Here is a 25,521-nt window from a genome sequence, read left to right as displayed (position 1 = left end):
TACATATATGTGCCTAAAAATAAGTAATATAGGTAAGTAAAAATAACTACTCGAAATCGATATAAATTTTGATTGTAGAAGTATATATCATCGATCTCTTAATCGAAATGTAGTAATTTATAATACAATACATATTTATGTAGCTTTTGTATATTTTGTTTCCTCAAAATTTCGAACATCTCTTATCGCAGCCTCTGATGTCAAAGAAACTGGTTACAATTATTAAATTTCTCGCTTATGAGATTCGATATATACGTATATATATATGTATGCATATATATATGTATGTGTGTGTGTGTGTGTGTATGTATATATATACAGGGTGGCCCCGAAAGTTCCAACCAGAATTTGAGATCTTATAGGAAATTTAATTCTGAACAAAAAATTTTCTATAAACATGGGTCGAAAAATACTTTCTTAAGAAGTTATCGCTCAAAAACCTGATGAAGAAAGAGTAAAAGGTGAAAAGAAAATGAAAAAAATGAAATAAAAAGAAAATGAAACAAAATAAATTTCTTGAAAAACGTCTTTATTCATTTTCTACTATTACGTGCTATTACTAAAATATTAGTTAAAAAAAATTATTTTATTTTCATAAAAGAAAAAGATTTTTATTTTTTATTTTTACCGTTTTTTTCAAGAAATTTATTTAGCTTCATTTTCTTTTTATTTCATTTTCTTTCCACTTTTTGCTCTTCCTTCATCAGAAGTTTTTGAGCGATAACTTCTTAAGGAAGCATTTTTCGATTCATGTTTGAGATCATATATGAAATTTTTTGTTCAGAATTAAATTTCCTATATGATCTCAAAGTCTGGCTGGAACGTTCGGGGCCACCCTGTGTGTATGTATATATATATATATATATATATATATATATATATATATATATATATATAGAATATCACACAAGCGAAAAACTTGATAATTTTATATACATATATATATTGTATGATTCAATTTATAATATAAGGCTGCATTTCTCAAGTCATATAATTTCTATGCTACCGCTTTGATATTTATTATTATATAATTTCTGTTATTTTATATGTATATATATATATATATATATATATATATATGATATAAAATTAATTTATACGATATAATTATCGAGGATACAATACGCAAAATTTCATTTGTCAATTTAAATTATTAGTTTTAATTGTTATTATTTTTCATTAGTTTCAAAATAATTCGATATAATAAAAATTAACAATTTTTTCCTCATTTTAGAATTTTAATTCTCTCATTACTGCAATTTTCATGAGTCACAAAGTAATTTAAATCAACTAATATAACACATAGTTAATTCAGATGAAGATAAAGAGAAAAAGGAACGAATAAAAGGAACGTAATCTGCAAAACAGAATACAATAAGGACAACTTAATAAATATCGTCACGTATAAGCAAGATATTCATATTTATTTGCATTCTATATATAATTGTTATAATCTATATTAGATAAGGTGTGGGTAGTCTAAGCAATTGTAGTACACCTCTAAAGTGATTATTCGTCATTACTGCAACCAGGTTGCACGATATATCTTGCGAAGCGTAATAAATAAACCGATTGACGAAAAGAATGAAAAATGGAAAAAAGGGAGGGGGAGAAATTAGGATTAAAATTACTTCCTCTTTTTGAGAACATATAAAAGTCTCGCAAATTCGTAACGCAGTTTCGTGGGAGGATTAAAAATTCTACAGGTTCTACTTTTTATGATAAGAGATTGCCTTGTGAATATATATAACACCTGGCTGCAGCAATCAACTTATAACTACAATACACCGAGAGGCTGCACACGATTTTCATCAAGTCATGTAATATTTACTCTATATCACCTCGATATTTACACGTTTCATTGGTCGTAAGAATTACAACAGTTGCTGTATCAAATAGATAACAATTCATCTACGTGTAAATCGTTCGCGTTTATGAAAGTAATTGTTGCGCGTGCAAAACGAAAGCTCTTGTTAACACACTGAAACAATCTGTAGAGAGAATGTACTTGTGTACTTTGTTATATCATCTCGCAAACATCGAAATTATGGATGTTTAAGCGTTCGCGAATCACTGATTTACAATAATAAAACAAAATTCAACTTATCGCGAGTTCATTATAAGTTGTGTCATCAAGTAAATTTTACATTTACGTAAAAACGATTGATCAATGTTGTTTCAGGAACATGTCGCGCAAGAGCGTTTTACAATACGAAGAGAATCATGATTCGGGATGCGAAGATCTATCGATCCTTTCGTGATCACGGGATATGGAGAAGAACTTTTTCCACCTGGCACCAATCCAAGTTTCCAGCAGCTATAAACGTTTAATCGGCGTTCTCGTGGAACTTGATGTAGTGTATCTTTAGAGCCCGGTTGTTGGGATACTTGACGTTGCATCGCGGACATGTAGCCCCGATCGCACCCTTCACTACGTAACCGCCCAGATTGACCTCTCTGTGGAACGTCCTACTGTCGGCCTGATACACCGCGTTGTGCACAGTAGTGATGTGATTTATGATCGCCTCTTTGTTGAAGACGTGACACTGCTTGCACAGTTTGCAGCTGAACAAGATGTTATTGTGAGTCGGCGACTCGGGTTCCTTCGTCGGTCGTATTGGTCGTTCGGGGGTTGCGTCGCTGTTCGACGGGGGATGACTGGATCTCGGGCCCTTCTTGTGCTTAATGGTGAAGTGCTGTCGCAGATTCGATAGGCCTGGAAATTCCTTGAAGCAGATGTTGCACGAGAACTTGCCATCCTGAGTCGACATCGGTATGCATTCGGGTATCACATCCTTCCTCGCTCGATGCTTGTGTGTGGTTTGTTTATGCTTGTACAGTACGCTCATATTCGGAAACATCTTCTTACACAAATGACACATAACCGGCTTCCTCCTCTCACCGGCAAAATCCATGGCAAAAGGCGGCAGTTTAGGCGGATTATCGTCGTCGATCTCGAGTTTCATACGTTTTGGTCTCGGTTCATCTTCGTACGACAATTTACGATTGCTATTGTACAATTGTTGCTGAGTCCGTTGTGAACTCTGTAGCTCGTTGTGGAAGCTGAGCTTGTGCCGTTGTAACGATTGGCCGCTAGAGAAGACCTTCCGACAAAAGTTACAAAGAAATTGGCTAGCCATCGGTTTCCTGGCTAAGGATTGGAACTTGATCGACGCTACGACAGTAGCCTTGTGCAGCTTCTTGTGTTTCCACAAGACCTTCTTCGAGCTGTAAGACTTGCCGCATACGTCGCAAGAGTACGCTTTTCTTATGTCGCTGAGAATCGGGTTGGCCTTGTGCCAATGCATGTGTGACGCCAAAGTTTCCTGATCGGGGAAAACGTTCGTGCAGAGCTCGCACTGGAGCTCATCATTGCAGAAATTCTTCTCTGGTTTGTTACGGGCGCAATGAACATCCCATAGATGGTTTCTCAACTCCGTAACATCGTTGAACTTGTCATTGCATACTTGACATTGGAAATTCCCCTCTGACGACGTCGTCGCTGATTGAAGCGGAGGATTGGGAAATGACTTTCGTGCTCTTGCCGGACGTTCCGAATTTTCACCCGATTCGCCGCTGACTGATTCCATTTGTAATTCGTTATTTGACGCCTTCTGATTACCTAGTATGAATCGTGTGCTCAAACGAGAGTTGGCGCGATTATGCCAACCCTTGTGTATCTTCAAAGATGCCTCCTCCACGAAAACCTTGCCGCAAATGTCGCAAGCGTAACCATTTTGCGATTTCTCAAGGTGGGCAGTGCGAAAGTGATAAGTAAAGTTCGACTGGAAGACGAAACTCTTGGGACACTGGGGACATTGCAACATTGCCTTCGACTTGTGTTTGAGCTGCATATGGTGGTCGTACATCTCCTTACGCGTAAACATTCGCGAACACTCGTAACAATCATATATCTTGGCATTCCGATGAGCGATCTTGGTGTGTCGGCGAAGATTAGCGTAATTTGACATTACCTTACCGCACTCAGAGCATTCATGAATCTTTGTACCAGGATCCGAGACGGCACTAGCGTTCATCGAATCTTTCTCATCGATCCTCACATCCTCATCCAAGTTGCCGTACTCCACGCAAGAGATATTAGCGTTTCGTTCATTCGGGTCCTCGATGCCGTGATCCTTCATATGGATCTCCAACGCGCCAGGACTACTGAACATGCTGCGACAAATGGCGCACGAATATATTTTCACTTTAAGATGGAGATTCCGATGCTCTGTTAACTCAGTCCTTGTGGAAAATTCCTGGGTGCAGAGCGCACAACTATACTTTTGACTACCGAGTCTCGACTTAGGCGGATTGGCGTCCCCTCGGTAGGCATTCCGTTCCTTCAATGGCGCCTGAACTTCGTTTCGTGACGTGTCTTGTGTTTGACGATTGCCGTCGTGTGTCGCCGCGCGATGATTCTCGTGATGAGTCAAGTAATCGCTGGGCGATCGGAATTTCGAGTTGCACACGACGCAAGTAAACTCCTTCTTCTTGTGATCAACTGTGATATGAGTATGGAATTTCTTGAACACAAGGAACGTCATGGAACAGTGCGCGCACTTGTACGATGTTCTATTTTCCGGTAGCAACCGCATGCAAAACTCGCGATGTCTAACCATATTGGGTCGATATCTGTAAATCATGCCACATAGATCACAGACATGATTGTGCGCTGGATCGCCATTCTTGTAAGGTCCGCTGACAGTCTTCGTTTTATCGGAACTGCTTTTCTCGGATGGCAAGGGCGCCATCGGTTTCAGCTTGGGTGGTGCGCGTGCTGGCGACATCATTTCCTCGTATTGCTTGTCAGAATGTTTCGACAAATGACTCAACAACTCCTTTCTATCGCGCATTGAACGTAGGCACATATTACAGGTGAAGTACCGCTCGTTACCATGTTTGGGTACTACCAAGGCAATCTTCATGGCACATTCAAAGGACGCGCCACAATGTAATTGGTACATGGATCGATCGGGAAATTCGGTTAAACAAGCAATGCACGTGTACGGTCTCAAATCCGGTAGATGTTGGCGTATGTGGGAGAGCGTGCTACGCCGATCGTTGAATGTTTGTTCGCAGGAATAGCAAGAGAATGTTTTCAACTGGCTGATAATTTCCTGTTGGACCTGCGTCAGTGGCGAGTCTTTCTCCATACTGACCAACTCGTCTTCTAAATCTTCCACCATCTCTTCGTCATCATTCTGCGATATCGACTCCAAATTTTCGATACCGCCGTTCTCCTTGCTGTGGAATCTCTGCATGTGCTTTATATATGAGTATTTGGAATGCAAGAATATTTGACAATGCGTGCACTTTTTTTTAACGACGCGCGTTCCTCTGAAATGAGTATGAGGACCGCGTCTGAATTTCTTCTTAGGCGGCGAGCTAGCTGCGTTAGACTTTTGCGTAGAATCGGCTTCCATAACCGTGTCTTCCTTTGTGGAAACTGCCATGGGATTTAATAATAATTCACTATCGTTCGCAGATTCTACTTCGATAGTGCAATCGGTATCATCATCGTCCTGTGGCTCGATTTTAATGGAACATAGAGCTGCAGTATCTTGCTGATCAATTTGATTTTGGTCTTTTTCAGACTGCATTTCTGTTGCAGATGGAACTGTCTCCGAGTCATTCTCTTTATGTGTGTCATTTGCATCATTTTCATCTATTTTTTGAACTTCTTTATTATCAGTTTCCTTGTTTTCCACTGTTTGAATCGGTGAATGCTAAAAAATAGATATAATATTTATATTTAAAAAATATCTATTAGTCTTGATAAGTTTATTTTACATGAGAAAAATTATACTTACTGCTTGTTCCAAGTTATTGGTAGTCTCCGAGATAATTTCTACATTATCTTCATAATCAACATCCATTGGTTCGTCTTTGATTGTTATAACCTGCAAATATGAGAAACATGAATATCAAAATAGAAATAATTTAAAAGATTATGGTATATTTTAAAATATCATATATTCACTTACTGTAGGATTTGATTGCGATTGGGTGGCTAGCCATTCTTGCAGCTTATCCTGTGAACGCAGACATGATTCCTTGTAAGTATGCCATTGATTAACATTCTTCACACAATTTGCGCATATCAGCGTGGACAATTTATCAGTGGGTGAAATCTGAAAAAAAGATATTTTAACATATTAAAATTTGAATAATTTCGAGAATTTTAAGCAAACATAAATCAAACTTGCTGGATTGGAAAATCTAACACTTTTGTTCTTTTCCAAACATTTTGCTTCTCCTTTTTTCTTGAAGCTGTATATATCTATTTCAATTAAAACATGTATCAGAAAACTAAAAGCTAAGAGCAAATTTAAGATTTTAGTAAACTATTTTTAAAAGAAACCACATTTTTAAAAGAAATATCTTTATATTTATAATTAATCTTAATTTAAAATTTTTATAAGATTATCCATTAATGTTCACATATAATGACATTGTGTTAATATTAGACTGTTTATCACAACAAATTATTTCTATTAGTTTTTTAACTGTTTATATATTATCACTTCTCTCTGCAGTACTTAAATGTTCGACTGTGCTACTCTGAAGTCTGAAGTCAAAAGACTCGAGAAGACTGCATATCCAGAGCATCTAAAATGACTCATTCACTCATTCATTCATCTAAAATGAGACAAACGCGCATTGAAGAAAGGAAAGGAAAGAAAATAGAAAGAGAAAGAGAGAAAGCATCAAAAGAAAGAATGTCCCGATCACATGACACAAGCATCTTTTGATTATCTCGATCATCGCCCTTTCTTATACGAATGTAACCTCAAAGCTCGCGCATCTCGAAGATACTCGACCACCAAGTGGACGATCCTCCTCTCCGGTGATCCCGTGCGAGTCGACCTTGCACGAGGAGGAGGACGAATTCTCCTCGGCAGAGCCGAGGCCTACCTGGATCGACAAGCAAGCCTGGATCTTGGCGGCCAGCGACACGCTGGACGGGTCCTCCTCTCGATCCTGCGCGAACACCGAGGACCTCGGCTCGTCCACGGACAGACACAGCCGGCAGACATTCTCCACGTTCCCGATCTCCATCACGTCCTCGTCCTCCATCGTGGACCGGCGCTCGCTCTGGGAACGCCAGGAAACGCTATGCTCGAAGCGGGAACACGGGACGCTCTGCGTGACGCACTTCCCTTCTCACCCAGGTTAGGGGACGCGGCGTTTTGTTTGCCGCTCGAAGATAGGACACACTTCGGGAGCCGCTCGGAGCCGGCGGAGTGGGGCGGGGTGGAGGGCGGAAAGGACAGACCTGTTCCGCGTGTTCCACGCGTCCTAGCTTGCCGGCGTAGCCTCGAGATGGCGCGAACGGGCGTTTCGAGAGTCGGTTTGAACGATTTTTCGATGGCGAAAAGCGGCGCGTCGTCACAAAGTGTCGCAAAAGTTTGTTTTGATTTTATTTATTTTATTTTATTGATTATTTCGTCGCGATATTTCGTCCGTTTATTTCCTCCGGATCTGTAGTCAATGCGTGATTAAGAGAGGAGCAAGGTGAGTTGTATAAAGTTAGTTATTTCGATTCATTTATTCTCATTGGAAGTTCATGAAGTTTGTCGGAGAACCTATGTTTCTCGTATTTCTTTATTTTAAAAATGGCCGGTTTTCCTCAGGAAGAAAGTGTGAAATAATATTATTAATATGATATACAATCTCTCTGAAAGAGAACAATTTCTCTTGGAAATATCTATGAGTACAAATTTTTATTTTCAATGTATGAGCTACAATTAAAAACCAATATACCATTTTTTATCTACTGAATATAGTTTGTATATCGAGAAACATATCTCTCATCTTAATAAAATATATATTTAACGATAACTGTATAATTATTATTGCAATTATATAAGTTATCAAGTTCATATAAATTAATTTTTGTTTCAACATTTATTTACAAGAAAGTTAGATAAAAAATAAAAGAAAGAGAAAATTATATATTGCTATGCGTTTAAATATTTTATACAATATTTTTACGTCTCTATTAAAAAAAAAAACAACTTTTCTATATTGGTTTTTAGATTGGATAGTTTTGTATTTTTTAATATAAAACGAGATTTTTATTTTGCATAGCAAAAACGAATTTTTTTATTTTGCCTAGTAAAAAAAATAAACCGTCCACCGATACTATTTTTATATCAGTATATATCGGAAAAAAAGTCGAGGAAAATTATGGGATGTCAATCGGGATGGAAATAGTACAGAGAAATATATCTGTGGTCGGCTTTTTTTTATTTTCAGACATGCCTTCTGTGATATACATTTGATACATAAAATTGTCATTTGTACACTGCAGATAAGACAGATTGCACATCGTATACAACAGAATGTAATATACGCGATATATTCTTCAATCGCTTGTGCACAAAAATCGATTCTAAATTCTTTCTTCTCTATATATTCCCGGTTTGCTATAAAATTAACGTTTCCGCGCGCGCGCGTCTCCGGATTAGATTTCCATTAATTCTATTACAAGAAGAAATCGAGAGTGATTGTAATGGGTCCCCCTCATAGTAACGTCGATAGAGCTTTATTAAACAGTGTTAAAGGCTTATTGACTCTTGTTGATAGAGCGATTCTCAACTTCGCTTAAAATTCTGACTTCGATAACGATCGATAGATTTCATTATTTCTTTCATTAATTCTTCGATTACAGAGATTGGAGAGATAATCATCGACCAATCAGCCAATTGGTATCTCTTCGATAACTATCTCAATTATCGTTTATACAAAACGCGCCTACTAATAATCACAAAACGCACATACATTTGTCGGCTACAAGAACGAGAAAAAGAAAGGGAAGAAGCATCGCGCGGGGACGTTTGTCCAGAGGAAATTTTCAAGTGTGTTCGCATGTTGATTTGCTAGATGGCAGCTACGAATCGTTTCTCGACGTTCCTCCTCTACGAGAGACGCATAAAGGTTTATACACACTATATACGTAATGTCATCCGAGTTAAAATTTTTCTCTTACTTTTTATCTCTCAATTTTGTGTTTAGCATTTATTATATTCGGTACTTTAAACAGTTAGATTACCCTCTTTTGAAATTATTTAACTTATAGTTAAAAAGAAAGAAGTTTTCGATAAAACTATAGATTAAGTAATTTCGAAAAAGGATGATTTCTCTCTGATTAAAAATTAAAATCGAAAATAAAAGAAAAATATCGAATTCATTCTCTTTATCATTTTTTAACAATCTTCCTTGTGTTTCTTTCTTTTGGTCCAAGATCATTACATTCGGAAAAAGACATTCATATATAATCAAATATATATATATATATATATAATTATATATAAAATATACGAATATATATATTATATATATATTTATATTTTATTATATATGGACTTTTTTCTCGGGCAATTTTATTATGAATTCGTGTAAATTTTATATTGAAAACATATTAATGTTAAAAACAAAAATATAATCTCGAGCTGATTAGAATCAAATCTAGATAGGAAAGTTTGCGACGATAATATGACGTTTCGTGCAGTGTGCATAGACTTTTAATCTCTCTCTGTCTCTCTCTATCTCTCTCTTTCGACACTATTATATCACAACTATGTTATTTAGTATGCCGAGAGACTGAGCTCGCATTGATATTTTTGTTCACTTACGCAGTCACCAAGAGACAGATGCAACCGCACGTTGAATGAATACGCGCGCTATATAACTTGTAACAAGCACATTGTATGCAAATCGAAGATCGCACTCCTTTATGCAAACAGCGCAACGAATGATTATAGAGTCGGGGCGTGCGACAACCAGTATAAGCTGTAATTTACGCTTACGATTGCTTTTAATAATCGCGCGTCGCTGAGCGTTTAACATTAACATACAGTTACTCGCGAAGTTGATCGAATATTTTAAAATTTTCATAAAATTTAACAAAGTAATAAGAAATATGAAGAAAGAAATGAGCGTCTAAAAGGAGATTTTTGTAGCTCGTATATATTATCAGAGAAAAAAATAAACACATACCACATACGTACACATAGATACATACATGCATGCGCAAGATAATGCATTTCTAAATAAACTTTTTTGAAATTTTCCAAATATTTGATGAATTTCGCGAGTCACTGTATATATGCGGACATATGGTGTATGCGAAATTAGAACCATCGAGCGCTAGAGGCTTATTTATGGAGGTATCTCGTGTGTCGTGTATACATGAGATTCTCTATTCTCTTAGAACTATTACATTAAATGCGAGCAATCATTTGACACATGTTTACGTTTATAACGAGATTCATATTCTCTCTCTCTCTCTCATTCTCTCTCTTTTTCTCTTTCTACTTTTCTTTTTGACACTACATGAAAAGGTCGAGCAGCTCTCTACCGGCTCTAATCTTTTAAGAGCGCGATCGATTTCGTATTCTACGAAATAAAATAATACTTCTTAATAACGTATTGTTTTAAAAAAAAAGTGCTAATACTGTTTTTCTATTCGATTTTCCGATTCATTTGAAATTATTACGAATCGAGTTTCTATTCAGGCGTGTCTCGCGCATGCGAAAATTATACCAATCATCTTACACAGAAATCAAAATCCAATCTTGTATATATGGCTTGAAACTCGTGCCATATATATCTTATACGATCAACGCGATTCCAGCTCGCGTATCCTCTTATTTTGATGTGGAAAGAAAAATGGTTCAGGTTGTCAAGCAGCTGGAATTGAAGCAAGTGTTTCGCTGAGACTGCTGACGGACGTAGTCCTGAACGTTGAATTTCGTTTCGTCAGGGTTGTCGCTTTTTCTGGCCTTCAGCTCCCTGAAATGAGAGCCGATCAGCTGTTATAATCATACATACACACGGTCCAGTTATTATCTTTACAAAATAAAAATTACCAGAAAAAAATACATTCAAACTCGATTAAAACTTCCATTTGATTTTCGTTTCTTTTCAGTTTTTAAAAATATTCAATTTGAGAAAGAGATATACCCTAATTAAATTAAGATCGAGACTAAAATCGGCTTAAACAATATTAATTCGCATCATTTTAACGATTACATTTGTCAATTTTAGATACCGTACCGAGCAACTGCGAGGAATGCCAGTTCGACATTGAGGCCAGTCTTGGCAGACGTTTCCATGAACGGCACTTTGTACTCCTGCGCTAATCGTTCGCCGTCCTCCCGTTTAACGACACGCTCCGTTCCACAGTCGGATTTGTTACCTGCGATTTGATAAATGTAGAGCAAAGAAAGCAGGTAAATATATTTTTATGATGCAATAACGTTTTCAATTGGATTTGGATTAACCGAGAGCAATTGAGGTCAATTTATGAACCGAAATTAACTTAAATTTGAAGATCGAAACTTTTACATTTCGAATCATAAAACCTAAAAAGAAATTCGATTTCAAAAGAAAAACTAATAATTAAGATGAGAGATTGAACATATTTTTATCTCTTTTTATTGTCTTTCGTATTATTTTCGCACACTTGCTATTAAACATGAATTCGCATGAAAATCAATTTTAATTGCTCTCGAAGCGACCCAAATTGCATTTAATCGGAAACGCTGCAAGTTAAATTTGATCCTTCCTGAAACCAAGATTGTTAGTTCTGAATCTCTTGATTTAAATTGGTTCGGTAACTATGTGTATATATCACTTGGGACAATCGGATGGTGTTGTTGAAATCAAATCTGGGTCATCCAGATAGCTTTCTAGTGAACTCTTATCTTTGCTAAACGATTATACTTGGTCCTTATATCCGGTGTTTAATTTCTTGGAGATTAAAGTCTCTCGCCAAGTTTTACGCGAATTCTAAGTAGGCAGATCTATTGTGTATCGGTACCATCGAGGGGAACCATAAATAAACGGCGACTCACCCAGCAACATGATGACGACATCCTCGTTTGCATGTTCCCGGATTTCGCTCAGCCAAGCCCTGATATTGTCGTAACTCGTCTTATTTGTCACGTCGTATAACAGCAAAAGCGCTGGAATCAGTCATAAATCACTCTTTTTTTAATCGTTGATCTAATCGACTTGACATCATCTGATAGTCGGCAGTTTTTTATAAAATATGTTGTAAAACTTTGATGCGTCAAACGATAAAAACGAACGAAGATAAGCGTATAACATAATTCAATAAAAAAAACGTACTCAAGAAACATAATAATTTCACGTAGTTTTTCTAATGCTCAATTCCAGCTTCCAAATAGCAATGCGTTATAATTTTGAGAAATTTATTATTAAAATTACAAAAATGAATTATAATGCATTTCATCATCAAAATTAGCACAACAAATTTTTTTTTAGCACTATCCTAACAACATATATAACAAAACTTCTCCGACACGTCACACGTAATTATAATATGAAAACATGATAAAATATTAATATATTAATATATTAACATATTAATTATACTTAATAAAGTAATCTTTTTTTGAATTACTTTAATCGCAAGTTTTTCAAAATTTGGAATTGTATTAAAAAAACAATGGAAAATAGTGACTTTTTTAATGTAAAAAATATATTTTTTTCTTTAATTGTGTAATTTATATTTATAGAAAATTTACTTTGGATATTATTCTAAAAAATAAATCTTATTACATAATTAAATCTTTAAATCTTATAGTTTAAATTTAATTATTTTATTTTTAAGCCATAAGTGTATAACTTTTAGATTTAAAGTATTTTGCGAATTTAATAATACATAAACTTAGTTTACACTTTCGCCCTCGGAACTCTTGCCTCGTGCGATTTCGCGGTTTCAACGATTGTTTAATCTTCTAGATGGATGTGACACGTCTAATTATTACACAGTCATTCACTCGACCGGAGTGATTACTTCCGATAAAGTTGGCGCAACGCAACGCTATTGTCGCAACAACTTTAGAACTCACAGATGGGTCCTACCGACAAACAATGAGGTCGCTCTCCCCCCCCCCCCATAGGCACCCTCCTCTTCGTATTCCTGCCCCGTCTATCTGCGCGAATCGAGTTTGGCTCTCGGCCAAAATTGGCGGGGCAACAAAATCGGGAGCGCAACGACTAGAGAGAGAGAGTTCGTGGCAAAGTTACAAATGGTTCGTGCATTGTAAAGTCGACCCGAGTTCGTCGCGATGCGACGAGAATTGGAGGCAACATTGCAAATTGATTATTTCAAGTGCGAAAATAAATCGAGAGAGAGAGGGAGGAGAAGAATCTCGAAGAGCTGAACCGAGTCGAAAAGGGATGAACAATTAAGATTTCCCCGGAGGCGGACCGCTACATTTCGACAACTTCTCGTTGTTGCGAAAGTCTTCTTCTCTTTCCCAAGTCCAATCTCATAGATAAATTGTTCACAGCACTCCGATAATAAAATTTTAATATCCGACAATTTTGTAACGGATTTATTTCTGCGAAAATAAAAAAAAAACTTCTTTTTAGTTTTGCGGAAATTTTGATTACAAAAAATAAACCTGATCATTGGAAAAAAATAGAGTTGGAGAAAATGAATTATAAATTCTTCATTAAAAAATTTTATTTTAAATTAATTGATGGATTAAAAAAAAAAGTCTCAAGGAAAAATTCGAAGAATTCAGGACACCCTGTATAGCGCATCGATAACGATCATCGAGTTGAAATTGTGTTCCGTGTTTGGCATAGAAGAAGAATCTCCTCGATTTAAAATCAAACGCGTTAAATGCCTCTGATGCCTCTTGTCGGAAACACGTCTCTCTCTCTCTCTCTCTCTCTCTCTCTCTCTCTCTCTCTCTCTCTCTCTCCCCCTCCCTCTTTTCTTTCTCTCGCAGAGATATCTCTCATCATTTCCTGCTACGATAAAACGCGAGTAGAATGTTTCATATGCCCCTCAATGTAAGCGTGAAAATAAATCGTGATATGAATGATGAAAAATTTTCTTAACGATCTTGAATTTATCGGCTGCCAGAAGCAGTCGACAAATTGCGAATTCTATGAAACGACATCGCTGCATTTTATTGGTATATTAAATCAATTCAGACGCTCGTTAGTCGCAATTAGTCAAATGCGAACGCTTGACTTGCCTGATTTATCGTGACGTGTAATATAACAATATAACAATCCAGTTGATTAGTATTTTCCTTATTTTTCAGCGTTTCAATATTTATTCTGCCAATTGGTGCTTAATTCTAGTTCTCGATGTGAATATATATGTTCGTCAATTAATGATTAATTAATTTCGATTATTACGATATGGAAATATGATTTACCATGTGCGTCTCGATAATAAGCGTGCGTGACGCTTCGAAATCTCTCTTGGCCGGCCGTGTCCCAGATTTGCAGCTTGATCGGTGTGTCGTCCACGGTGACAACTTTGTTCTGCAAGAATATATAAGAAATAAAACTTTTATAGAGCCACAAGATCGAGGCTCGCGATCATGAATCGCGAAGTTATACCAAGTCATCCAATGCGAGCAACTTTCTCGTTTAAAGAACAAACAAGTCGTAACAAACATCTCATTCTTCGAGAGCACCGCTTATTAAATTACGTATTACGATACAAGATGAAATGACGTCTCTCACCCTAAAGTCAATGCCGACGGTTGTTATGTAGTTTCCCGACAGGAAGCGGCCGTCGCGAAAACGCGTCAGAAGACAGGTCTTTCCAACGCCACTGTCCCCAAGTAACATCACCTGCATCGTGAGCGAGAATTTTCAAACAATCATTTTACTCAGCTCGTTTAGCTCGCCCAATAAACGCCGAAATCACGAGTCTTAATTAATTTTCCGAAAGTTATATTAAAAAATAAGAAAATAATCTTTAATGTTACCAAGTTATTTCGCACGAAAGGAAATCAACGAGATCGAGATTAAACCCGAGGAAACGACAAAAATCCGAAGGAAAAATATCATCGTGACTTCGAGCGCGAGGGAAGTAAATATCGGCGAGATCGGCGAGCGAGAAAGCGCGCCAGAGTATCAGGCGGCAGAGACCTTGAAGAGGAGGTCTGCGTGATCGGGTGGGGTGTGCTGGCCGCTGGAGTCGACGCTATCGCGCGACGACTGGCGTCTAGTCGGGCCCGCGATGTCCTGGGGCCTGGCGGGGGCGCCGGACGCGGCGACGGGGGCCAGCTGGGCCGGGCCCCGCGCGCCAGCCGCGGACCAATCGGCGGCGGCACCAGCTGATCCGCCACGTTTACCGTGCCTGCTGCGCCTCGACACGTTACGCAACGTTTCCTCCACGATGCTCATGAGCCCCTGCTACCGGGAGCACCAATTTGCTCTTCTTCTTCTCGGCCACTCCTCGTCGTCTCGTCGCGCACGGCGTCGTCGCGCTCGTGCACGTTGTCGTCGTCGTCGTTGTCGTTGCCGTTGCCGTCCTCGTCCTCGTCGTCGTCGTCGTCCTACTCCTGCTTCTCCTTAGGATTATGACGACGAGGTCACTAAACCCTTTCTCCTCCTCGCGCGCACGTTCGTGTGCTTCCTTCTCTCGCTTCCTTTCTCCTCTTCTGCTCTCGCTTCCCGTCTCTCGCGCCTTCTCTTCTGCTGTCGCGACGAGGGCCCAGCTGACACTCGGGGAATAAGAGAGGGAAACGATTCGCTCTCTGTGTTGGTGACGCGGAGCTCGGTTTTTTCGGTGGATCCTCCTTTCTTCGGTGTTTCTTCAGAACGAAGCCGCGCACTTTCGCGAGACCGAGCGGTGGGGAGTGACGGGCTACGGAATGCACTCACTTAGATTAGTGCAAATGTTCTGAATAATTCACTCTGCTGCGTATTGTTCCGGTATTTCTGCTACTAAAACACTAGAATGCTCCTTGATTTATTCGCTTGCGATTATTGCGATCTGCTTCGCGAATTCTTCAGCGAACGCTTTGTTTTATTCATGCGTTTTACGTTCGCGTGATCAAATGTTAAACTAATGTTTGCCATTTTGTTCTGGTACGCGTCTCTTTTTCTCTCTCTTTCTCTTTCCGTAATCGGTAGCAATATTGGACAATTTGCGTAATCGGGGCGAGATTTAAAATTGCGCATTTTCGCTCAATGAACGCGTAAAATTGCACGTGTAGCCGTAAAAGCGTGCTACAATAAAGTTAGCGGCGAGCCAACAGTGGACATATTAAACGGAATAAATCTGTCGATGAGTGTAAAGAAAAATTCCCTTTGATATTGTGAATATGTGAATCATTCGCGATAAAGCCAAATCATCGAAATATCCCGATGTTTGACAAGCGGAAGTATAATTGGTCGTCGGGATAGATAGCAATTTGTACCCGAAAAACGCGGATATGTATGCAACTATACATGATACGTCTGTTTCGAGTACGTCACGACCTGCTATGTCAGAGTGCTCGCGCACGAGCGATTTTAATGAATTCGCGAGATACAAGCTGCGTTCACCTGCAATGAATCTTCTAAGAGATAGAAATCGATCGTAGCGTACAACACGCGAATAATCGGCTTCAAAGAAATGTCCGATAAATTTTGCCGCATATGTAACATTAATAAAATTTTGAAAATGATTATAAGCATTATATACGTTATAAATCAATCATTTTCGAAATTTCATTAATTATCCATTAATTTTGCTTCTACTTTCGTCGATCTCAATTTCAATCTAAAATTTATCTTGAGCAATCAAATTTCGAAAGTAATCAATCTATAGTCCTGTTGCATTTCTTTTAAATTTCTTTTAAATAAGAAACTGTATGTTTATTTGAGATACAAAGATAGGAATTCCTAAACAAATCTATCTCGAAATCCCTCTTGGAATCTATAAATACAAAGGAATTGAAAGAGATCGAAATAAAAAATAATTTCAATCAGGGAATGTATATCAAACTATTGCGTCGCGTAAGCAATATCGGTTTTAATGTAGAAAAGTTAAAGCTTTGCCGAAGATAATTTAACTTTGCAGGATCGATGCCCTTTGCAAAGTCGTCACGCAAAGTTGCACATCGGGGCGATTATATCGCGATACGATATAATATTGTCACCTGCCGCGACAATGAACGACTTTTTCCGAGATCTCAGAAAACATCTGGAAGCTAATGGATTCGATATCTGCATCTGACAGCCTATAAATAAATAAATAAATAAATAAATAAATATATATATAAATTATTATTATTATTATTATATCCAATAATAATGGACGTGCGTATCACGTCATATCTAGATAAGGAGAAAATCTCATATAACGTTGACTGCAAAGTGCATTCTCTAGCAGTTCGTAAAAAAAATCTCAGCTGCCATTTCGACTTCTTGCGAATCAATATATTGGCACTATATTTTTTCCTTTTTTAGACATAAAATAATTTTTTCTCCCGAGTCGCATATTCGCTATCGAGTGTTTTCAGGCGCGGATTACTCCAGCTTTTATTATCATACGACATAATACCGCCCTATATCCTATATATTATATATACTCAATTTTTTCTCTTCTTTCTTTTTCGCTGTCGCGGTAATAAAATCGCGCGGAGATGCGCTTTCTCTCGCTTCGGAAAATGAACCGAGGAATAAAATCTCGCTCTGTGGATGATGCGAGCGAGAAAGGATATCTCTGACGGGAATAAAGCAGTCCGCTTTACGCGAGCGGAATACATTATAATCGCAACTTTGACGATTTCGATCGCGTTACGTCTCTCCATCGTCGATCGTTGTCGTCAAATCGGGCCGGCACTAAAAAAAAAACTCGTCCTCCGATCATTTCCGGCTTCATCAGAAAGGGAAATGGCGCGAACGACGACAATCGGCCTCATTCGACTGCTATTGCAGGTATCGCGCAATTGCGAAAAAGCTCCAAACTATGATTCGCCCGAATGCAATTGCATTTGGTGATCCATTTGCTGCGCGCATATTTTCAACGGCACGTCGTCCTGAATAATTCAACATGTGCACGAGTAATAGACGATTGCAAAATATATTCGAGCATATAATTATCGATGGATAATTTATCGTTCACGACATTCATTACTCGAACGCGGAAATTCTATTACATACAAGTTTAATGCAACATACTCGGGTAAATTTATTATTCGCGCAAAAAATCCGGAGGGAAATGTAATTTGTGTCAATTTAATGTCTGTAATTTTTCTCGACGCATGAGAGAGAGAGGGAAATTAATGAGGCGCGATTCGAAGAAATTCCTGCAGTCGATCGGAGCGTGAAAAACCGGATTGCAGATTCGAGGCCCAGCCTACCCGCTCCTTTGGGCCCACCCACGCCGCGACCGGACATAAAAAAAAAAAAGACTCCCTGCGGCTCCCGTCCGATTCTACCCGACCGGTGGCGCCCTTTTGCAAACATTTCTCAGAAAGGAAACGACCGAAAAGCGTGACTAACGCGCCCTATGACACCGACACGATTGATTACATGTATCGACGCGGTTCAGCGACACGATTATAAAACTGGACGTGATTAATCGAGGTACGCGGACGAATTACTATGTACGTACGTCCTTGGTTCGGCCATTGAAGCCACTTTCCTCTGCGATTCCCGTCCGATTCTGCGAGTTGTTATGTCGTGTCACACATTAGCGACTCGCTCTTGTCCCGTCCATATTTTTCGATTTTTTTCGATATTTTTCGATTTTTCGATTTTCTCGTAGTTTTTTGATTCTCGTAGTATTGTTTAATTAACTAATATACGCAGTGTATTATTTTACATTGTGATAAAAGTGCACTGGAAAGTGAAAGCACGTAAATTTATACTTTAGAAAAGAATATTCATGAAGATGAATTGGATATTTCAGCGCAACATTACGTCGTAACAAGAAATAATTACGGTAGTCGTTTTCAAAACAGTAATTATTGTTCTCTCTAACGTCTATAATTAAAAAACTTTTAATTTGAGGGAAATGTAAAGGCAAAAGTGCTTCGTTTTCAACTCTGTGTATTTAGGAATGTCTTTTTCAAATACCTCTCGGCAATTTCCTGCGCGATATTAACTCTTTAGTTCTCTCTCTCTTTCTTTTTATTGTTTTAGTGGAAAAACACGAATGCTCATACATATATCTAAAATTAAAAGTCTTTTGATTTTGCATTCGCATTTAATATTCTAGTGACGGTGCAAAAATTTATGTCTATCGAATGCAAAAAGTTTATCAGACCTGTATTCTCGTATTACAATTTAATCGCAGATTTAATCATTATTCTGATCGTTATTCCTTGTACTTTTGTCGCTGTATAGAGAGAAATTTTATCGTTTTCAATTATGTCTTAATGAGATGATTACATAGTTACTTAATGATGTCTTTCCTAAAATACTTTCTTATATAACTTCTCGATCCATTTCCGTTTCAATATTAATATAAAAACTATTTTAATCTTTAGAGAAAGGGAGAAAAAAAGCGAGAGAGAAAGAATATTCTTAACATACATGATAAAAAAATATGGAAATTAATATATTTTATATTATATTTTATTATATAATTTATATATATATATATATATATATATATATATATATAAATTATATATCATATAAAAATTGAATAATGTTGAACGTTTAGGAATAATATTTAAAATTTAAATAAAAATATATGACTTGTTTTTATGTCGATGACCGATTCACTCATACACATGTATGCGCGCGCGCGCGCGTATGTAATAATAAATAACAATGGAATAAGAAAAGATGAGGAATTTCTAAGAAATCTGATATTTATGAACCAAAAAAACTCGATTATATCGATTTTTCGTTTATTTAGTTCTTGCGAAATTAACTAATTTTATCAGACTCCTTAAATAGATCTTTGATATATCTTACAATATAAAAAAGAAGCAAACGGAGAAACGTAAAATAATTATCGAAACGTATCCACGCGATATAACGATCGAGAAAACTTATCGAGAGAAGAATTAAATTGCAATTATTGAATCGCATGAGAAATAATTAATGCTATCGACGAAACGTGATGTCGAATATCGACAATAAATAATAAGGAGAATATCGGATTTTTATTAATTAATAATCTACTTACTCTCGGATGCTTCTATTAATTCAATCGTTCAATAATAAATCTTCTTGATCGTGTCAAGTGTAAGCTTAATTTTATTTTTATACGTTCATATGTTCAATCAAATAAGAGTATATTTTCTTTGCACAATAATTTTTTATATACAAAGCATATTTGATCATTTCGAGAGACGTTTCGAGTCATTAAATTAACAGGCTTATCACAGATAGAACGAATATATCTGTTTTTCACAGTCTTTTGCTGCAATATCCTGAAATTATTTTATGACGAGAATCTGCGCAATAATTTCTGATATCGAATTTATTTTATTAATAATAATAATAATTTTCAGAGCTAATTAGATATTACATAATTGTAGTAAAATTTAAGAACAATATTTCATATGTATGTTACATATGTATACATAATTAACAAATTAATAAATAAAAGAATTCATATTTCGAATAAAATTGCACAAATTTTCTTTCTCTCTTTTTCTTTTTCATATCTTGAATAATGTAGAAAAAAATTAATAACTCTTCAATCGAATGAAGACTCTATATATATATTATTGAGTATAAGAAGTGAAATTATTTGCAATAAAGTCAAATAAAATTTTAAATCGACCAAGACACTTCGATTAAGAAACCTAATAATTAATTAAGTATATGTCTGTTAATTTTTACGACAATTTTTTTGACTGATATGAAAATAATAAGTTGAAAATATATCGCAATTGCACAGCTAAAAAGCTTAGTCCTCCTGCTTCGACTTATCGTATCTTTTTCCACGTCGTTACGTAAAGTATATTAGCGTTCGATTGACTTACGACTTAACTAAGATAACCAGTCGCAAGGTAAACGGTATAACGGCAAAGTGATAAATAATAATTCACAGTTTGCCAGTTGTGCGCATTTATACTTCTTCATATCCTAGACGCGGAAGTGTTTTTTGCGAAAGAATTTTATATATGTCAAATGATAAAAAGCCATCGGAATGCAATGCAAAGAGACTGAGCGTTTGATTATAACGAAGGAACCTTGTTCTTCGTTATTCATCTGATCACGCAATTCTCGCGATTGAGATATTTATCTATCTCGCACGCAATTTTTATGATAACGATGAAAGTCCCCCCCTCTTCCCTCTCTTCCCTCCTCCCTCAAAAAAGAATAATTATTCATTTCAATTTTTTATGTTCGATATGATTCCTCGAAAATATTTTTTTACGACGTAATTTCGAAAAATCGAAAGTCATAATCTAAAGTCATAAAAATAACTCATCTCCATGTCATTTATCATGCCACGTGTATTTTATTCTGTTCAAAATTAAGCCCATTGTCAGAACATTCAATCTTTAAAAAGATTCGTTGGAAAGAGATTAAAATTGAAAAAATTTTCTGATTAAATATCAGATTTTTACTTCAGGAAAATGTAATAGTATTATATTGCATTCATATTATTGTACATTCATTAATTTTGGCTTCATATTTAATAACGTAAAATATGAATTTTCATAAAAATTCGATAATTGTTAGATTTTCATTATGATAAACTTAATGACATCTAATTCTAATTAATCTAATTAGTCTAATTCTATTTAGTTTGTAATCTGATTTTTATTAAACAATATAAAAAAGATTCTTTAAATTATACATTATTATTATTATTTAATTATTATTATCTTTAAATTTAGCAGTCTTCTCGATATAATATTTTTTAAATTATTTAAAAATACGAAGAAATTTTATTAATCTTATTCTTCATAATAAATTCCTTAACATGCTATAATTCTAGCATGATAAGTCCGTAAAAATAATCTTTCTCTACAGTTTTACTTTCACATTTTTCAAAATATTGTGACATGATAATACATTTTTTAAGCCGGAATTATGCATTCTCTCTTAATTTTAAAAAATAAATTGTAAATCTAAATTTATTATTCTCTTGTACATGTGCGTGCGTATATGTGATTAAAGACAAGTTATCTTTTATTGTCTCGCGTGCCAACTTACCGGAAGAGATGTTTTATCAAAGGTCAACGATCATCAGCGTTCGTAAATTAAAGCGGTGATGGTATTTATCACGACGAAAATGTCATTCGTCATTTTTCTCTCACGCAACTGTCAGCCGACGACTGTTCGACAAAGCGCGTTTATTAAGAGTCGGCGTAGCGGCCATTATGGAAATTAATCACGCCCTTTCGGAGCGTGCCATTGGCCATTATGGAGAGTGCATCGGCCGTGGAACCGTCGTTAGCCATTAAAAACGGCGGTAAAAACGGACACGATCTCTTCTTTCAATCACGACTCCTCGGAGAAGAGAAGAGAAAGAAGGAAGAGCGCAAAGTTTAAGATCGGTTTGCGAAAGATCGCAGTACGGTTGCTACACTACCGTTAATTAACATGCTAATTAACGCGCTGATTGCGACAGACCGCACGATATCAGCTTTACATTGCACATTCTGTAGTTTTCTCTTAGAGTACAAGTATCGTACGCATATCGTAATTTGTACTTGCTACGTGTTTCTTGAATCATTAATTTAAAAAACAAAATTAACATAAAATATTTTTAAACATTTGATAAAATTTAAAAAAATTAATGTTAAAGAATTTTATATAAATATAGAAATATCTAGAGATATATGGAATTTTTATTTTTTTTTCTTTAAGATCGATAATCAAAGGCAATGTTAAAAAATAATTATTTATAAGAATGTTCGGCATTTTCTCTTTCTCTCTTTTTTGTTTGTATATATATATATATATATATATATATATATATATATATATAAAATATAAAAATATAACGCTAAACAAAAAATATCTTGTTTATTCAACATTGATAAAATTCACACTCAGAGTAACTATGACTGATTTCCTCTAATTCACTACCTTCGATAAATCGCAGGACGAATATCGAAAGTTCAAGTAAACGTTTAGTTATCATCATTGTGTGAAATTGTTAGGTTTAGTGTGAGAGATGGAAATTTGCGTCTTTTCAAGTCGCTCTTCTCTTTCTCTCTCACCAGGCATGCAACCAGTCGGATTTGAACTCGACTCTGCAATGAATACTGCTGGCATCACGTTGGCTGCACAGCCAACGTGACTATTAAGTCTTTGAATTTGTCGGAATAACATATATAAGTATTGCCTTGACAAAAATATATATCTAAAGAAATTTTTATATATTTATTACAGTTAAATGTACATTAATAAAAAAACAATATAAATGAGAAATATTAATAATAATGAAAATGTGGTATTGATATCTGATCGATTTTTAAAAATATCCAGGATTTCATCTTTTTGGATTTATATATATAATTTTGTATAGTATATAAAATTATATTATTGTATTTAAAATTATATTATTGTATATTTTTTCATGTTATATTTTTCACAAACTTTAATATATTTTATTACATCTAATTATATATACATATATGTATACATTTGATTGAACAGTTTTATTATATTTCTACTTCTTCTTCTAGTCTACATTAATTTCTGTTTTAAATTAAAAAATTATATGTTTACTGATTTAAATTTAACAAGAAAAAAATGGTTAGGAAATCTTTTTTAGAAAAAAAATATATTGAATAATAATTATTATGTATAAACTTTATAATATATTAAAATTTAAAGCATATAACGTTTGATCAAAACATTCGCTTAAAATGTACTTAAATTTTATGTTTTACGCGAAAATATTAATAAATCGCGATATTAATATAGGGTAAGAGATATTAAATCGCGATATTAATATAGGATAATCTGGAATCGCCGAATTTACGGAACAATTCTTGCCGGAAAGTACATAGCTATCGAACCCCTAATCTACTTTATCACTGCTACTTGCCCGCGCAAGGAAAAAAAGGGGAGAAAGAAGGAAAGAGCGAGAGAAAAAGAGAATATAGGAAACGATAAGCCGCGTCGACGGAGTTTCGACGTGCGAAAAAAAAGTGCATGATGAATTAGCTAAATTACTTCTGATAATTGAAACGGATCGAAGATTAAAATTCCGTCTGAGAGAAAAGGACAAAAATATGAAAACGCATCGAATCTCTCACGAATTTTAATCCGAACTGCGCGAATCAAATACACAATTTTCATCTCGCAACTGTCGATCCTGCCTCGATGTAATATTTGCTATATTTTTTTGACAAATTCACAGCCGACTGATACTGACATGCTTTTCGTTTTTTCTAACTTTTTCCGTGGCACTTTGTTCCAATGGCAATTTGTAGCGAATAATTGGCAGCTGTTTCGCGTCATAGGAAAAGATAGTCGCGAAAAAAAGGGCGAGAAGATGATTAAAATTAGTTTTTGAAAAATTCATGACAAGTACTCTTGTTTGCTCCTTTTATATAATAATTATCAGTTCTTAATTTTATTTACTTCGTTTTTTAATAATTGTTTTGATTCGGCTAGCTTTTTTTTTCTTATTTTATCAGTTCTATTTAATTATTTGTATTTTGAATCAAATGCAGAGGATTTTCTAATATTCAAGATTATTTAATTATTTTTTAAATTATTTATTTAGTTATTTTTAGATTTTTAATTATTTATTTAGTTATTTTTTTAACAAGATATATGGACAATTTTTACAAATCCCACAGTTTAAGATTTTTTCCTCTTGTTCATATGTGAGTAAAAATATTAATTTCAATACAACAACTTTTTTTATTTCATCTGTATTCTTAGATATTAATAAAAGTAATGTATCATATTTATTTAAAAAAAAACATTTGGGAAATCTTAGACAGAAATGAAAAACTTTTATCTAAATTTAAGAATATTTAGAAGTATATATAATGATTTCAAATATAATAAAATTCTAGAAATATAAAGAAATCTAATTAATAATTTTTGAAACCTGACGTTTATATCTACTAATCCGTGAAATTATCATTTTATCTAAAATCAAACAATCGTATATTTAAAACGGCGTATAAATGCACCTTTTGCCTGTTAATAGCGACTGTTATTGACGGAGGCGCGGAAACAGGGAAAATATACGGCTTGTTGATTGAATCACCAATTTAACGCGTCGAAACATTGCGGTCATCCGTAGATCGACCGCGGATTGCGAGCTCCAATTGATATCGACATGATATAAATGTAGATACTCTTGCTCGTGAACATGTTTCGCGATTTGCGCTTCCGGCAAAATTTATTTGTTCGTGTTTTCAAGCCGGTTGTCTCTCTCTTTCGGCTTTCTGATGCGCCTCGTTCATCGGGTAGAATATCAAAGGAACGAATGAATATGCATGCTATTACGCCGACACGAAAATTTAATCCTTTCGATCAGGCACAACACCTATCTACACATGTACCTACACTATGTACACATGCAACAGTTTCCGACATGTTGTATTTATCTTTGCTCGTGTGCCCCTTTCCTCTCTCATCTCTCGTTTGTTAGGATTGAAACGCGGACATCAAATGTCAACTAAATGTCAAAAAAAGCGTATTGCAACCATTCTTTCAATTTCAAAGTTTGAAATATTTTTTGTTATAAATCGGCAGTTATCTCTCATAACGGAAATTAATGCGGCTATTTTATGGCGTAAGAATCACGAGGGGCGAATAGATGGATCAAATATAAGAAGAAACGCA

General features: G+C 35.6%; 2 protein-coding genes across 8 annotated transcripts in view; both read right to left on the bottom strand.

Annotated features, from left to right (window-relative positions):
- Positions 1-1,328: 1,328 nt before the first annotated feature.
- LOC105255949 (zinc finger protein 836) lies at positions 1,329-7,242 on the bottom strand. The gene is made up of 4 exons (XM_011265521.3): positions 6,919-7,242; positions 5,988-6,134; positions 5,814-5,903; positions 1,329-5,729 (listed from the first exon to the last, which is right to left on the bottom strand). Exons 1-4 carry the CDS (start codon positions 7,078-7,080, stop codon positions 2,328-2,330), a joined length of 3,801 nt encoding a protein of 1,266 aa, XP_011263823.2. The 5' UTR covers positions 7,081-7,242; the 3' UTR covers positions 1,329-2,327.
- Positions 7,243-9,374: 2,132 nt separating this feature from the next.
- Positions 9,375-25,521, bottom strand: part of LOC105255950 (ras-related protein Rab-37) — a 146,503-nt gene continuing 130,356 nt past the window's right edge. For 4 of the 7 annotated variants that reach the window (XM_011265524.3, XM_011265525.3, XM_011265522.3 and 1 more), the window contains exons 5-8: positions 14,217-14,325; positions 11,865-11,975; positions 11,065-11,206; positions 9,375-10,800 (exon numbers count right to left, since the gene is read on the bottom strand). In XM_011265524.3, coding sequence (XP_011263826.1) covers positions 10,683-10,800; positions 11,065-11,206; positions 11,865-11,975; positions 14,217-14,325 — 480 coding nt within the window. In that variant the 3' untranslated portion in view covers positions 9,375-10,682. Of the gene's footprint in view, positions 10,801-11,064; positions 11,207-11,864; positions 11,976-14,216; positions 14,326-14,529; positions 14,641-14,940; positions 15,750-25,521 lie in introns of all 7 variants that reach the window. The other 3 variants (XM_011265530.3, XM_011265528.3, XM_011265529.3) reach the window with 1 other exon arrangement.

Source organism: Camponotus floridanus, unplaced genomic scaffold (assembly GCF_003227725.1).
Source record: "Camponotus floridanus strain SB8 unplaced genomic scaffold, Cflo_v7.5 scaffold16, whole genome shotgun sequence".
Classification (NCBI taxonomy): Eukaryota; Metazoa; Arthropoda; class Insecta; order Hymenoptera; family Formicidae; genus Camponotus; species Camponotus floridanus.
The sequence above is the reverse complement of the archived record's forward strand: the minus strand, read 5'-3'. Positions and strand labels throughout refer to the sequence as shown.

Coding starts and splice junctions, on each gene's coding strand:
- LOC105255949 (XM_011265521.3), bottom strand. CDS start 7,080: ATGGAGGACGAGGACGTGATGGAGATCGGGAACGTGGAGAATGTCTGC. Junction 6,135..6,918: donor AGGCTTGCTTGTCGATCCAG/GTAGGCCTCGGC, acceptor TCTTTTTTTCAG/ATTTCACCCACTGATAAATT. Junction 5,730..5,813: donor CCAATAACTTGGAACAAGCA/GTAAGTATAATT, acceptor TCTATTTTTTAG/CATTCACCGATTCAAACAGT.